The sequence below is a fragment of the Strix aluco genome, chromosome 3 (genome assembly GCF_031877795.1).
Source record: "Strix aluco isolate bStrAlu1 chromosome 3, bStrAlu1.hap1, whole genome shotgun sequence".
Lineage (NCBI taxonomy): Eukaryota > Metazoa > Chordata > Aves > Strigiformes > Strigidae > Strix > Strix aluco.
Window position 1 is genome coordinate 122,051,890 of NC_133933.1, and position 13,464 is coordinate 122,065,353.

The following is a 13,464-nucleotide window of genomic DNA, read 5'->3' on the forward strand; positions in this document are numbered from 1 at the left end:
CTATACTTTGGTAAAGATTTTTTGGTAAGAAAATATGAAGGTTTAGCTGCTCAAACTGGCCTCTGGAAACTTAATCATCTAATGCAGGTTCTTCAATAATTGGCTAATTCCCAACGGATCACTAGAAATGAGTAGCTTTTTGAAGCGGAGCTCCACAGATAGCAGACAAGTCACATAACTGAGAATACAAAGAATGGCTGGTTTCCTACAGGAAAAACACAAGACCAGATGTATTTCACACAGTGTTATTCACACATTTTCATTTTGATTTTTACAGTATATACATGTGAACATTACATTATTCAATATGAGCCACCCAGAATCAAACCTAATCAAACTGGTCCATGAACAGTCTATATCAAAAAGCAATACTCAAGCAAAAAGTCTAGTGGTTCTACCCAAAGCCTAAAACAGTTGAAAGGAAAACCAGTGATTTTCATGTTCCTAGATAGAATTTGTGCAACACGATTTCAGGAGAGCAAGTGGAAGATTATGTTCAAGATACTGAAAGCACTAAGGATGATAGTTATAGGACTGTTTAAATTCAGCCATGGCATGAGTGCTACAGGGACAAAGTACTGGGACAGTATCAGTTTCTGCCCGGACATCCCCGAAAGCCTAACTTACTGTCCAACATGTTGCAGAGAACATTGGCTCTGTGGATTATAACACACAGCATTGTACACTGGGCAAAGACAGTCACTGAGGAGAATTAATGCGTCCAAGGAAGTGGCTCAAGTCATCCTTTGTGTGACTACAGGAAAGCTGTGGCTCCAATGACAGGGCTTGTACCTCTCAGAGGAATTTTGTGAACTGCCACGCAAAAACTACTTGGCAATTAGAATTGTGCTTACCAAAAATAATTAGGCCTGCTACATCACTTAATGCAGGCGCTAAATGACAGATTCAGAAATTGGAAGGTTCAGAACAAACTTTCCCATTTGCCTATTAATGAGTTAATGCTACCATTTAAAAAAGTAGCGCCTCAGATGTATGCTTTAATGAGATTTATGTAAACCTGACAGAAACAGTAATACAACAGAATTCCTTATACAAGTTTATACCATTACTATTTTCCTTCCTCATGATCAGACCCCTGCCATAACAGCCTTTTATTTGATCAATGCTCAAGACATTGTTTTCAAACTCTCTTGTTGATCAAAACTTTAGGTTAAGCCATCCAAATGAATGCTTTACACAAAATACTTACTTCAACAACATACAAAGCACTTTCTTTATCTTTCAGAAACTGAATATACAAAGGAAGCTTTTTCCAAAATATTTCCATAGGCAAAGGATTAAAAAGGATTTTAATTATACACATATGGTCACAATTCTGCCTTAAAAAGATCATTGGGAAATGTACATAAGGCCGCTTGTAAATGTACATCATCTTTATGTTACTGTTACAATGTCATATGTCCAGAGAAAAAAATTGACAGTATCATACATATTTGCTTTACGCTGGGAGAAGGCTATTCAAAAATACAGTACTCTTCTGTACAAAAAAATCATGCCACATTTATTAAGATGGAAGAAGCATTGGTTTCTGTGATAACCAAATATTTCAGTCCATTTCTTACTATGCTTATTAACCCGACTTAAAATTTGAACAGATTGATTTCCCAAAGTGTCCATATTAACAGAATCAACAGCTATGTTATAAACAAAACATAATGTTTCTCACAATAGATAAAAAGAAAGCTGGTTCATATTTCTGAAACCATATAAAGATAGAATTTAAAAAAATCACTCTTGATTTGCTGAAATAAATTTACATTATACAACACTATATGCCAGGGGGAGAAAAGGGAATGGGGATATGAATATACACTAAAATGCAAATTTTTGTCCCAAAAAGGGGTAAAACAAATTACATTTACAGCATGAAGGTTTACAAATGTACATCTGTACAACCAAGGTAAGCATCACTACTAAATTAGCAAGGCTTGTAATAAACATCGAAACGAGAGATTTGTTTTCAAACTGTAAACTTACACCTATTAACTACACGTATACAATGCATATATTTATAGGAAGCAAAAAAGCTATCTGAGTATTCAATCATGCTTAAATGTTGAGCTATCAAGTTTACTTTTCAGTGGCCCCTTTTCATCAATACCTATTTTTGCATCTACAGTGAGAAAGCAAAATAAATGCTCAACACTTTCAAATCCTTACAATTCTATATGCAAAATAAAAAAATACAAATCTCTACTCTTCCTGCGTTGTAAAACTGACTGTAAAGTTAATACAGGGTTCACTCCTTTTCCAACAGCGTCCTTTACTGAGTGGAAGTACCACCATCATTTTAATCCCTCTACCTTGTACAACAATTAAATATATAAGTATATACAGCACTTATTTTTAATACATCACTAGAGAAAACCTTAGGGCACCTTTTTAAAAAGACTGTATCCATAGCAAGTGATGAAAGCTAGTCTTTTAACGTTTCCATTGTTTTGTTATTCCCTCCTTTAACTTGCTGTGCCCTGTTTATTATTTGGATAGTATGTTGTGAACCACCAAAATACAACTTAACTTTTCAACATGTTAAATAATGTTTATGCAGCTGATCAATTTTAATCTGGTATAAAAGACTTCACACAAAAGGGAAAAATAAGGATTAATTCTATATACAACTCTATAAACCTGTTGTGCTATGATGCTGGGTAGACCTACCAGATTGCAAGCCAGTGTATTAAAAGAATACTGTACTTTTTCCCTTTAAAAACTATTTCAGTGACTTTACAAGGTAAAAATTTACAAAATATGTGACAGCTATTTTGATACAATTACATCATATACAGGCATTCTGTGCTTTGCCAGCCATCCAATCTGATAGGTCTCCGGATCAGGGCTGGAGATTTTTTTTTTTTTTTTTAATAATTCACTCCCCAAAAATATACACAAGAATAAAAATTTTACAAATGGATGAACAAAGTCAATAAATAGATTTAAAAAAATCAGAACATTTATAGTTAAGTTGTACGTTTTGATCATTCACAATTCAATTTTTCTTCCATTTCTTTTTGTCTTTTACAGCATCCCATTTGGTGGTCCACCAATTGGCCCCAGATCAGCACTGTTCTTCAGGTAATACTTTTCCAACTTGGCCAGAATATGTTTGCCATAGGTATATTTACGCAGAGTTGTGATGTGGGGTCGAATCTGTAAGAAGAAACCCATTATTTTTTTTTTCTCCCTCAAAAATTTTAAGTAGAGGCTACTAGACTTTAAAAGTATTATGTAAAAAAAATGTCAGAAGCCTGTATTTCAAAACTCTGGAGTTTCTGGAAAGATATAAAATCGGTCATTCTGACTCACCAAACTACTGACGTACCTGTCACAGGAAGAGGGAGGCAGCCCTTTTGTGGCAGTGCCCTGCTGGTGACTGGGAGAAGCAGAGCTCCTGCAGGAATAATACTAGGCCCTGTGTTAAACAGCCTGGGGCCATTGTGGCAATAGCACTTTTGTCCACATTTGGATATTCTTAAGTAGAAAATGTGTCCGTATGTTAGGAAGTGTGGGAATCTCTTTTGAGGGAACTGTAGAATGGATTTACCAGCAACCAGCAAATAAAGAAACCTGTATTTCTTCTGTTATCTTAATAAAGATGACAGATGCTACATTTTCATATTAACAGTATTTTCACAGAAAAGCTGGCATAAAGAGAGGAAATGAAATCCAACTTTTGAAACTTTTCTGCAGATTTAAATTTTTAGCTCAGTGCTCAGAGACCTGAATATATTGTACTTTATCAAGCTCCACCGGATTTAATGTTTATACATCAAGTTCTAGATTACAGAACTAGTGAGTTTTACATCTAAAGGGATTTCCTAGCAGAAAAATTAGTATAGATAGTACTTCCTGAACCAACAAAACTATATACAAATATACCTTGTGCATTATTATTTTCCGCTGAGCAGGTTCTGCCATATCAATCATCTTCTGGACAACATAGTTGGCATACTGGTCCTTCATCATGGTGTATAAGGCACTGTGAGGACCATCATTCTGGCAACAGACCTCATCAATAAGTAGAGCTCTTTCAGCACGAGATGCATGAGTTACACATTTTTCTACCACATTGCTGAAAAATAAGACAAATACATTCTGTGACTTAAGATGCAACATTCTTTTGAGTAGCAATTTTTGATTTATCTGAACAGTTCAAGTGTCTTAACGCCACTGGAGAGCGCACTGAAGTCCTGATTTCCAAATTTTTAGTCTGTAACAACTGAGGAAGTTAAAGGATTATACACTCCTCGTGTAAAAAAAGTAATTTTCTGATACTTATCTTGTAGGAGAGATTTTCCACTGGACCTACAGTAGATGTACTGGACCTCAGGTTGCAGATGTATTCTAGTACATCTATTTGAGTTGTGGGCCCTTTTAAGACACAATAGAGAAAGCCAGAAACGAGGCTTCCCGCTTTTTGAATAAAGGCACTTTTCAGGAGCATGCCTACTGTCAAATATCTCTTTTTGTAGAGGCAGTCTCTGACCTTTCAGGTAACTCAGAAGCTGGAAGGGCCATCCACACTTGTGAGACAGCAAAGCAATTGGGGTCCTAAGTTTGTGCTTTAGAAATTAAGTACATTTCAAGGAGATGATTATGAGCAGTTCTATTTGGGTAAACTAAAATCCAGATAAACTTGCTAGTTGGCATACAATCAATTTTTCAAAAAATGCCCCTATGTCACAGTGCATTTCTACTTAATGTTGATGACAAAGTCTCACTAAATCATCTAGGATGAATTCTGAGGTGTGTTTTCCTTAGCAAAAGGCAAATAATCTGTATTTCATCAAAAAGCACTGAAGGATGAGTTTTAGGTTCTTATTTTAAAGCAGTTCAGGACTCCTACAATAGTCTTTGAGACTACCTAATGCATCAAATCCTTGTCAGGCTGAATCACCACTTTAATGCCAGCCTTTTTATACTTGTAAATTGCTTGGCTGGACTGGTAGACAGTCAGGAAGTCCCACCTTATCACCATCAGCCTATCAAGCAAGTTCTAGCAGAGCCTTTCACCTGGCTCTGGGGATCCTCACACAGAGACCTGGAACTCATTCCCCACACTTGTACACAGTTAACAAAAACCATCCCCATAAACCCATGGAATCTTCTTTTGTTTTGCTACAGAACAGCATTTTCCCTTTCCCAAATCTAGTATAAAAATACCACTCTGTAAAAATGTGAAATTTCAGGAGGCAAGTCACACAACAGAAAAAACCCTATTATACCCTTTTCTGTAACACAATAAATAAATCCAATACTACAACTTTAAAAGGTTAGTGAATCTTTAATGTATGAAGGCTGTGCAATACCTGGCAAATTTGTGCTGACTCAGAGCTAGAACTTTTCCTCTTATTTCTGAAACTATTTTACTCTTGTCTTCAGGACGACCGTGCTCCAGTACATGTTGAATAACGTAATTTCCGTATTGATCCTGAAAATAAGATGACTTCAATTTTCTTTTGTGTTCATACCAAGTAATCCATACAGCTTTTGTCTATTTGTATAAACTTTCAGATTACTATTTGCACAGATAAGGAAAAATACAATAATGTCAGCATTACAGAAACAAAGTGATGCAAGAAATATTGCATCAAGAATTACTTAATGGACCACAATTTACATGCAAAATGTAAATAATCTGGAAAACCAGCATTTTGCTAGAGTGCCTTTTATCCTCTTAAAGAAAGAAGTCCTCAAAATTGAGGTAATCCTTCTTTAACAGCTGTAATATCTCCTTGAACTTTGGTACCACAAGACAGTTATGTTTTAACTAGAGACTTGTATATAAAGACAACACTGAGAAATGAACTAGACTGTGAATATGTACCAAAAGGCAATTCTTGCCTTTTTATGTGTGGAAAATCCCACTGAACACCGAGCCACTTCCAGTATTTGAAACTGATTCAATTTCAAAGCCATTTGTAGCATTGTTTTTGTTTGTCTGAGAACAAGACAGGAAATCATGTTGTATAAGGTCTTTTGCCTTCCTTTAGAAAAGATGCCCTTTTTGTATAAGAATCTGCAACGTTTGTATTTTTGACAATGTATTTGTGTTTAGACATTATTAGAAGTTATCTGAAGGACACCTGAATGAATCAAGATAAACTACAAAAAGACAATCTCTGTAATAAAAAAATTATACTAATTCTGTGCATTTACAATGTATATTCGAAGCTACAGTCAAAAGTGTAAGAAAAAGGCTTTTTATATCTTCTTTGCCTCCCAACTTCCAAACTCTTTTTCATTAAAACTATGGAAGGAAAGAAAAACAAAAAATCAATGTCTACAAAAGTAAAAAAAGAGGCAAATGCATTTAAACTATTTCTTAAACAAAGAAATAGGAATAAATTACGACAACAAAAGAAAGCTCTAAAATGGATTAAAAAATGAATATACGCACTAACCTGGACTAGCTGTTCTGTGTGTTGATGCAGTTCTTCTAGGATTGGCAAAGTCTGCTCTGCAGTACAGTGTTCCAGAATACGCTGAATTACTCTACAACCATATGGATGAGTTGAAAGTACAAATACCTTAAAATAGGATTGCAAACTGGAGTTAAATGAACCGAGGTTTACAGATATAGTAATATTATCATGTTCAAAATGGAAATGAATATGCAAGTACTTATATTAAAAAAAGTTTTGCCTGCCAATATCAGAATTCCATCTCCAGTAGAAGTCAGAAAAAGATGAAAATGCAGTTTTTTTATGTTCCAAGAACTCCTGTAATTATAAAACTAAGAACCCAGGTTTTCATTACAATGTTTCTAGCTTATTTAGCTGCAAAGGAAAGCCTGGAGGTATGACCCTTAGTTAAGCTTTTCCTTTTAACTTTGTTCTTAATTTTCAAATTTGAAGATTTTGACATTTATTAAATGGAGTTCGATTATTGTGGCTGATTTTCACTAATTTCACATTCCAGCATATACAACTGGCTCCCTATTACAGATAAAAAGTTCATAAATAAGTATTCAAAACATACAGTCAAAAATCTTGCTTATTCCTTTTGCTTGCTTCTCCAGAAGCCACGTTTGTGTTCCAGGGATTAATTCAGGAGATTTAAGAGTCAGTGAACACACAATCTTGTCTGATTAGACATTGATCTGAATGATGCAGGCAGGTGAAAAAGATATGTATTGTTACATGACATGACTGAAGTGTGGTATTTTTCATTTGCCACTTCAGGTTAGCTAATTTTTTTTTTTTTTAAACACACAATTATTTGGAGCTGAGGATGGATGGCCAGTAAATAAACAGAGTCACATTTTAGTCAAGGGGCCCTACCTACAGTTTAGAAACTGTGTCTCATCTACCCTACACACACTTTGATATAAAAAGACCTGACCCTTGGTATGCCATTTACTACTACATACAACAATAATTCAGGTATTGCTGTTGTGTAAAATGTGAGAGAAGGATATTGTAGATCTTGTTAAGAAAAACATTTGGCCATCCATTAAAGTAACATTTAGTAACACAGCCAAGTTAGTAACTTTTTTACAATTCTTTGAGACTATAAAAGTACACTTTTGTCTCAGAGTATTAAAATCTTATTTAGCTGCAGCATATTCTCTAGCCTGCAGCAAAATATCAATCTTATATTAATATAACTTTTTTGGAAAAAAACCAAAAGCCCCAACCTTAAATAAACAAATAACACCTCCCTTCACTTAACACTAGCCCATATGTAGGGAACAGATTAGTATATTTCTTCAAAGTATTTTCTTAATGATAGACATTCATTGGGAAATACTGAAAGACTTGCAACATAAGCAGCAGCAGCAGCAAACAGAAATTTTAATGAAAAATATATGCGAGAGAGCAGATACTTTTTAATACATCAAAAATGGCAGTGTTAAATGTCAGAGAACATTTGAAATAACATATCACAAAACTCAAACAGAAAGCCTGGCCTTAAGCCAAATACCTCTATGGGTATTTACAACACATCCAAACAGGTCTTTCTAGAGCCTCATCTCCAACAGATTAATCTTTTTACACCATGTTAACTGTCTCTTCAACAGCTTTTACATTTTATCATCCCTTTTTTATCCTACTTAACACAAGCTGACTGCAAAGTGTCAAACGCTACCTTGTATATGCAAATAATGGAAAAAGATCTGCAAATCAAAGCAATCCTACAGAAGAGGAACTGAACTGTTGACACTACCTGTCCTTTGAATGCATCAATGATGAACTGGAGTGACTGGGGTTGAACACACTCGATACATTTTTGTACAACATGGTTTCCATTTTGATCTTTAACACATTTCAGAACATGACCATCCAACTCTTTCACCATTTCATTCTGGAAAAAAAAAGGATTATCCTTGTCTTTACAATGATTTTTTTTTTTCTCCCCCCTCAAATGAATATTCCATTTCATTCTAACTGTCCAATCTTCATTTTCATTGGTGGTTTACTTGTGTACTTCAGCATTTTAATTTAAACAGCTATTTCAGTCCCCAGGACATTTCATAACGAAGGGAACGATCAACAATTTAAACAAGCAAGAAGATGGATGCAATAAAAAGGAATAAAATAAAAAAAAGTATTGCTCTAACTTACAATTACCTGCTGGTCAGGTGAGATTGACTCAAGTGCTTTCTGAATAACACGACAACCATACATCTGTAGGGCTAATGGCAGAACATGACCACGGATGCGTGTTGCTAAGGCTAACTTTTGATCCAGGCTTCCAAACTATAAGAAAATAAATATGCTGTTAACAAATGAAGACATACTGCCGCATGATGGAATTTACATGTCAGAGTAAGTACTTCCATGATGTATTACAGGCTTACTGCACGCCTTGAATGATTCTTCCCTTTGTATTTTTGGTGGGTATGTTTACCAGAAGCATTTATTTCCTAGATGCAAAATTTGTAATATTCCACATTCCAGTCACATACTTGCTATCAAATGCATGACCTTGAAAGACAACAGAAGAAACTGAAGTAGTTTATACTTGCCTGTCTGTAGGAATATTTAAGTGCTATTTAGACAAAGTATACCAGCAAATTAATTACAGATTACTCTAACATATTAACTCAAATCACATCATCTCTGATACAGTGACCAGTACAACTCTGAGGTATCTTACATATTGTATACAGTAAGCAAGCTGTAACAGGAGGGGGCGGGGGAAAGATTTCAGACCTTGAAGTAGCTTCTTGGTAACTTCACATGGCTTAAACAACCATTCTTAACATGGGTGCTTCAGGAAATCTAGAAACACTTGGACTTTGCAGAACAAAATCAAAATGCTTTTGTACACTGGCTGTATTAGAGTGTAATTCAACCAACGTTTTTCAGCAGTAGCTAATTCCTGCCCATATCATTCACTCCACTGTGCTGTCACAACCTTCTGTGCTGCTCCATGTTTGGCAGAGTAGAAGCCAGTCAAGCTTTCTAATACACATAACCCGGCTCCCAGATCCCCACACAAGCTCCTGAGGTGGCACAGTACAAGCGATCACACTAAAGTGATCACCTGGACAATCAGCTGGGTGACACCAGCAACATTCATGCAGCACTGCTGAGAACTGTCAAACCCCACACCTGTAGTCACCTAAGACACTGAACAAAGCTGAAACAACTTCAACTTCCTACTTAAATAATGAACTAAGTCCCTTACTACACCTAAGGCCTAGTGCACTTTTTTCTTGAGAAGTCTTCCACAGAATTAAGATGAAAACACTCAATTGACAATGATAATCTATGTATCCATCCAACCTAACATTATGTAAAAAAAGGGGCAATTGATGATCCTTTGAGCAAGATCAAGATCTTATACACCATACATCAGTCATGCTTTTCAGAACATATTTTGATTTGTAAAAAAGAGTATCAAGTAAAAAAAAACGTGAGCACTTCATTTCCTAGATTACTCATTAAAGACTACGTTTGTGTTTACAGCAACCATCTTTCTTGTTAGACATTTTCCAGCTTCACCTTCTACCCACCCAGATACTTTGATATGGTCCCTGATTTAAAGTACACTATGCTAGATACCCTTCCTACATACAACTTCTTCCAGTAGACAGGTACTGCTTTTTCTTCAAAGTCAAATCTTATAACTCTTTGATAATGTGCTTTTTTTAATCCCACAGTTTTTAACAAATATACTAGTTTTAGTCATACTGGATGTATCTTATGACACCCCTTCCTCAAAATTCTTCTGCCTCAACACATTTTATGTTAGTTTCTTCATATACAGCACTGGATGAAGTTCACACAGCTATTTATTTGGATGCAAGTGCATTTTCCAGACCCACTCTTTATGAAGATGCAGTAACGAATAAAAAGTATCCTTCAAATCTTTAAGTTCCCCATCATCTGCTGAAAGTCTCTGTAAATTACGCTAAAAGGCTGGCAAAGCCTGAGTGTGCAGCCTGTACATTCACCAGTGTTCACCAATGTATGCACCACCGGTGTAAAGAGAAACTGTGCCCGTTGTGGAAAAAAAAGCAGGGGATACAGAACAGAAAACATGTGTGCAGTGTTATACGCTTGGGTTTTGTGGTAAAAGTCCAGTAGAATTCTGCTATGATGTTAAGAAAAAAACAGTTAAATTTAATCAGATTTTACAGCATTTCATTCGCATTTCTGTTCATACACTTAGTGTTATGCGTACCTCAAAGAACTTCTGTATTACATAGTTTCCAAACACATCAGTCATCAATTGATATGCTGCTTGCAGGATCTCATTAAATACCATCTGGCGCTCAGCTGGAGTAGCTCTCTCCAGCTTTTGCTGTATAAATCTAAGTGCAAAAAAAGGTACATTATGCTTTACATAAACAACAGGAAAACCTCTCAAACACTGTTTCAATGAGACACCTCAAAATTCTAAAGCAAGTATTCAACATTTATAAAACTTATTAAAATGAAAGTAGTGCCTTTACATATAAAAGGATACATTTTAGTAAAATTATACTTAAAAACTTTCATTTGAAAAGGATTAAGGATGAAAAGAATAACAATAACTAAGTACCTGATGATGTATTGTTGAAAAATAGTTTTACATTCCATATGCCAGATATTGTTTTCTTAATCAACGCCTTTTTGATACCTAAATACTAGAGTTTACAAGTCTAGTTATGAGGCTATTTCTACACTGAGAACTTCTACAAGCAGCTAAATTCATACTACTTTTATAATGAAGTTTCCTAGAGAAGAAAAAGGTCAGTGTAAGAGCATGTGCTCCAATTAATGGCATGCTTTGTATTAAGATGACTAGCAGCTCATTCAAATGTTTGATGTTAACATAACAATATCAAAGCAGTAAAATATTATTAAGTTATTAACTTTACTATAATAATTACCTAGAACCATGCTGGTCTTGGGAAAATTCAACAATATGCCCAACAAGGTCTCTTAGTTGAAGGTTAGGGAAACGATTGTTTCTGAAATCTTCCAGCAATCGACTACGTCCAGAAGGCATAATATCAGACCTACTGTAACGAAGGCGTGAAGGAGGGAAGAGCTGACTGGTGGAGCTAAAAAGACTGGAGGTACTTGCCGCACTGCGATACTTTGCTTCGGCTCCAGGTGCTGCAGAAATATAGCGACCACTACCATTTGTCAGTCCTCCTACAAGGAAGCAGTTCTGTCAGTAAAAGCCATAAGGAAAATAAGCAACAGCAAAACAGTAAGTGTACTAGAACTACGGATACACCCTGGAGCCAAAAAAACCAACAGTGTTGCCTTGTTATTTATATTTACCTCATTACAGTTGGAGGAGTTAGATAGCTTTATCTTCCAATAAATAAAACCATTCTCCTCCTCATTTATATTTTATGTGAAGGGCACCAGGAAAAGAAATGTAATTAGAAGAATATAATGAAGCAGGTAAAGTGAGCACTCACTCAGACTTGCAGAAACTTTAGAATTGAGTGGGGCTTAGCTTAGTGGGCAGATTTCCACTTCACAGGTAATACTGACTTATACCCTTGTTAGTAGTCTCAAAGTTAGCCAATTGTTTCAAAATAGACCATGAAATCTGAACTACCCTTCAGTCCCTACTGAGGTACCTTTCCAACTTATAGTGTGAAAGGGCATTTTTGGGGAGGCATACATGGTGCCTCTTGTCATGCTGTACCTGTTCTGCAGGGTATTTGATGACTTCAGCATCCCAGGCTTTCAATCTGGCACCTCTTGTAAGCACTAAATATGTCAAATTTCAAACCAGGTAACTAAGAATGCTCTACTTAATTCTAAAACAACCAAAAATATATCAAACTGAAGTTCCTTTTAACAACATAAAGTCCTCTCCTTGCTGCAAAAACATTCATCGCTCTCACTACACTTCATCTTTCCTTACTTTCCAAGAACTGAACTGCCTTCCTATTTTTAGATCCTACTCCTTTTTGCTAGTGATTCCACCTACAGCTATCATCATCTCAGAGTCCTGTGAATCTCTCCTCACATATTGCTCTCTAATCAGTTTGTCACTCTGAACTCCTCCAGCAGGCCTCTCTCCCCTCCACTTTACAATAGACAGCAATTACCATAAGCATGCAAACAAAGCATCTTTCCCAACTACAGTATGATTTTGAAAGGGATACTGCTACTATACTACAAACAGAAATATTCAAAACCAACTCCCACTTAGAAACCTCAACTCTACTTAAAAAAAACCCAAACAAAACCACAACCTAAAATTACTGAGTATGAATTGGAAAAGGAAAGCATTTTCAGTTTCCTTATCTAGAAAGTGCCATAGTAACTGAAAGCCCTTTCAAAGTCAACAGAAGAAATATCTACATTTGAATTTAAAATAAATTGCAGTATGTGCTGTTTGAATGGTGCTCTATTACAAAATTAATTAAACCAAAAAAGAAATCAGCTGACAGTGCCCCAGCCAAGCCTTCTTTTGGTTCAAAGCATTTATATGGCCAGGCAACAACAGTGTTACAGTGGGCTGGTAATGTATTAATGGTAAAGTATCTTTTTTGAAAGGTCAAGTTGCAGTACCAGACTCTGAGATGTTAGTGCTCTGCAAGACATTATCAAGCATCACAGTTATTGCATTGTATAGGATTATGTCCTAAAATAGAAATAATTAGTATTCATTTTACAATTAGTTTTCAAAATTCAGTGGTAAGAATCAGTAAAGGATCAGTAAATACTTTACACCCCACAATACCTTTTAAAAACCACTAGGTTTTCTTCTAAAGCCTCTTAATTCTTTACTGCCAGAAAAATCAAGTTTTCTTAACTATCATTTTTAGTTTCCATTGACAATCACGGAAAAGAGCTGACAGTGACATGATACTAACAGACAAAAAGAAAAAGGAAACCCAACATTCTGCAGGTGAAGCAGCATGCAGAGTGATACTCTACAGCCATTTCTCTTCTAGGAACGGCCTTCTAAAGAACAAAAAGTTGTGCACCTGAAATTATGGTATTTCTCACCTAGATTATCTAAAGATATGAATGA

General features: G+C 35.6%; 1 protein-coding gene across 11 annotated transcripts in view; it reads right to left on the minus strand.

The window, feature by feature from the left end:
* Positions 1-229: 229 nt before the first annotated feature.
* The window catches only part of PUM2 (pumilio RNA binding family member 2), a 77,213-nt gene continuing 63,978 nt past the window's right edge, over positions 230-13,464 (minus strand). For 5 of the 11 annotated variants that reach the window (XM_074820123.1, XM_074820130.1, XM_074820122.1 and 2 more), the window contains 8 exons: positions 11,348-11,615; positions 10,657-10,786; positions 8,589-8,723; positions 8,191-8,328; positions 6,426-6,551; positions 5,331-5,452; positions 3,901-4,093; positions 230-3,171 (listed from right to left, as the gene is read on the minus strand). In XM_074820123.1, the coding sequence (XP_074676224.1) occupies positions 3,040-3,171; positions 3,901-4,093; positions 5,331-5,452; positions 6,426-6,551; positions 8,191-8,328; positions 8,589-8,723; positions 10,657-10,786; positions 11,348-11,615 (1,244 nt within the window). In that variant the 3' untranslated portion in view covers positions 230-3,039. Of the gene's footprint in view, positions 3,172-3,900; positions 4,094-5,330; positions 5,453-5,473; positions 6,272-6,425; positions 6,552-6,621; positions 7,124-8,190; positions 8,329-8,588; positions 8,724-10,656; positions 10,787-11,347; positions 11,616-13,464 lie in introns of those variants that run through there. The other 6 variants (XM_074820121.1, XM_074820126.1, XM_074820120.1 and 3 more) reach the window with 4 other exon arrangements.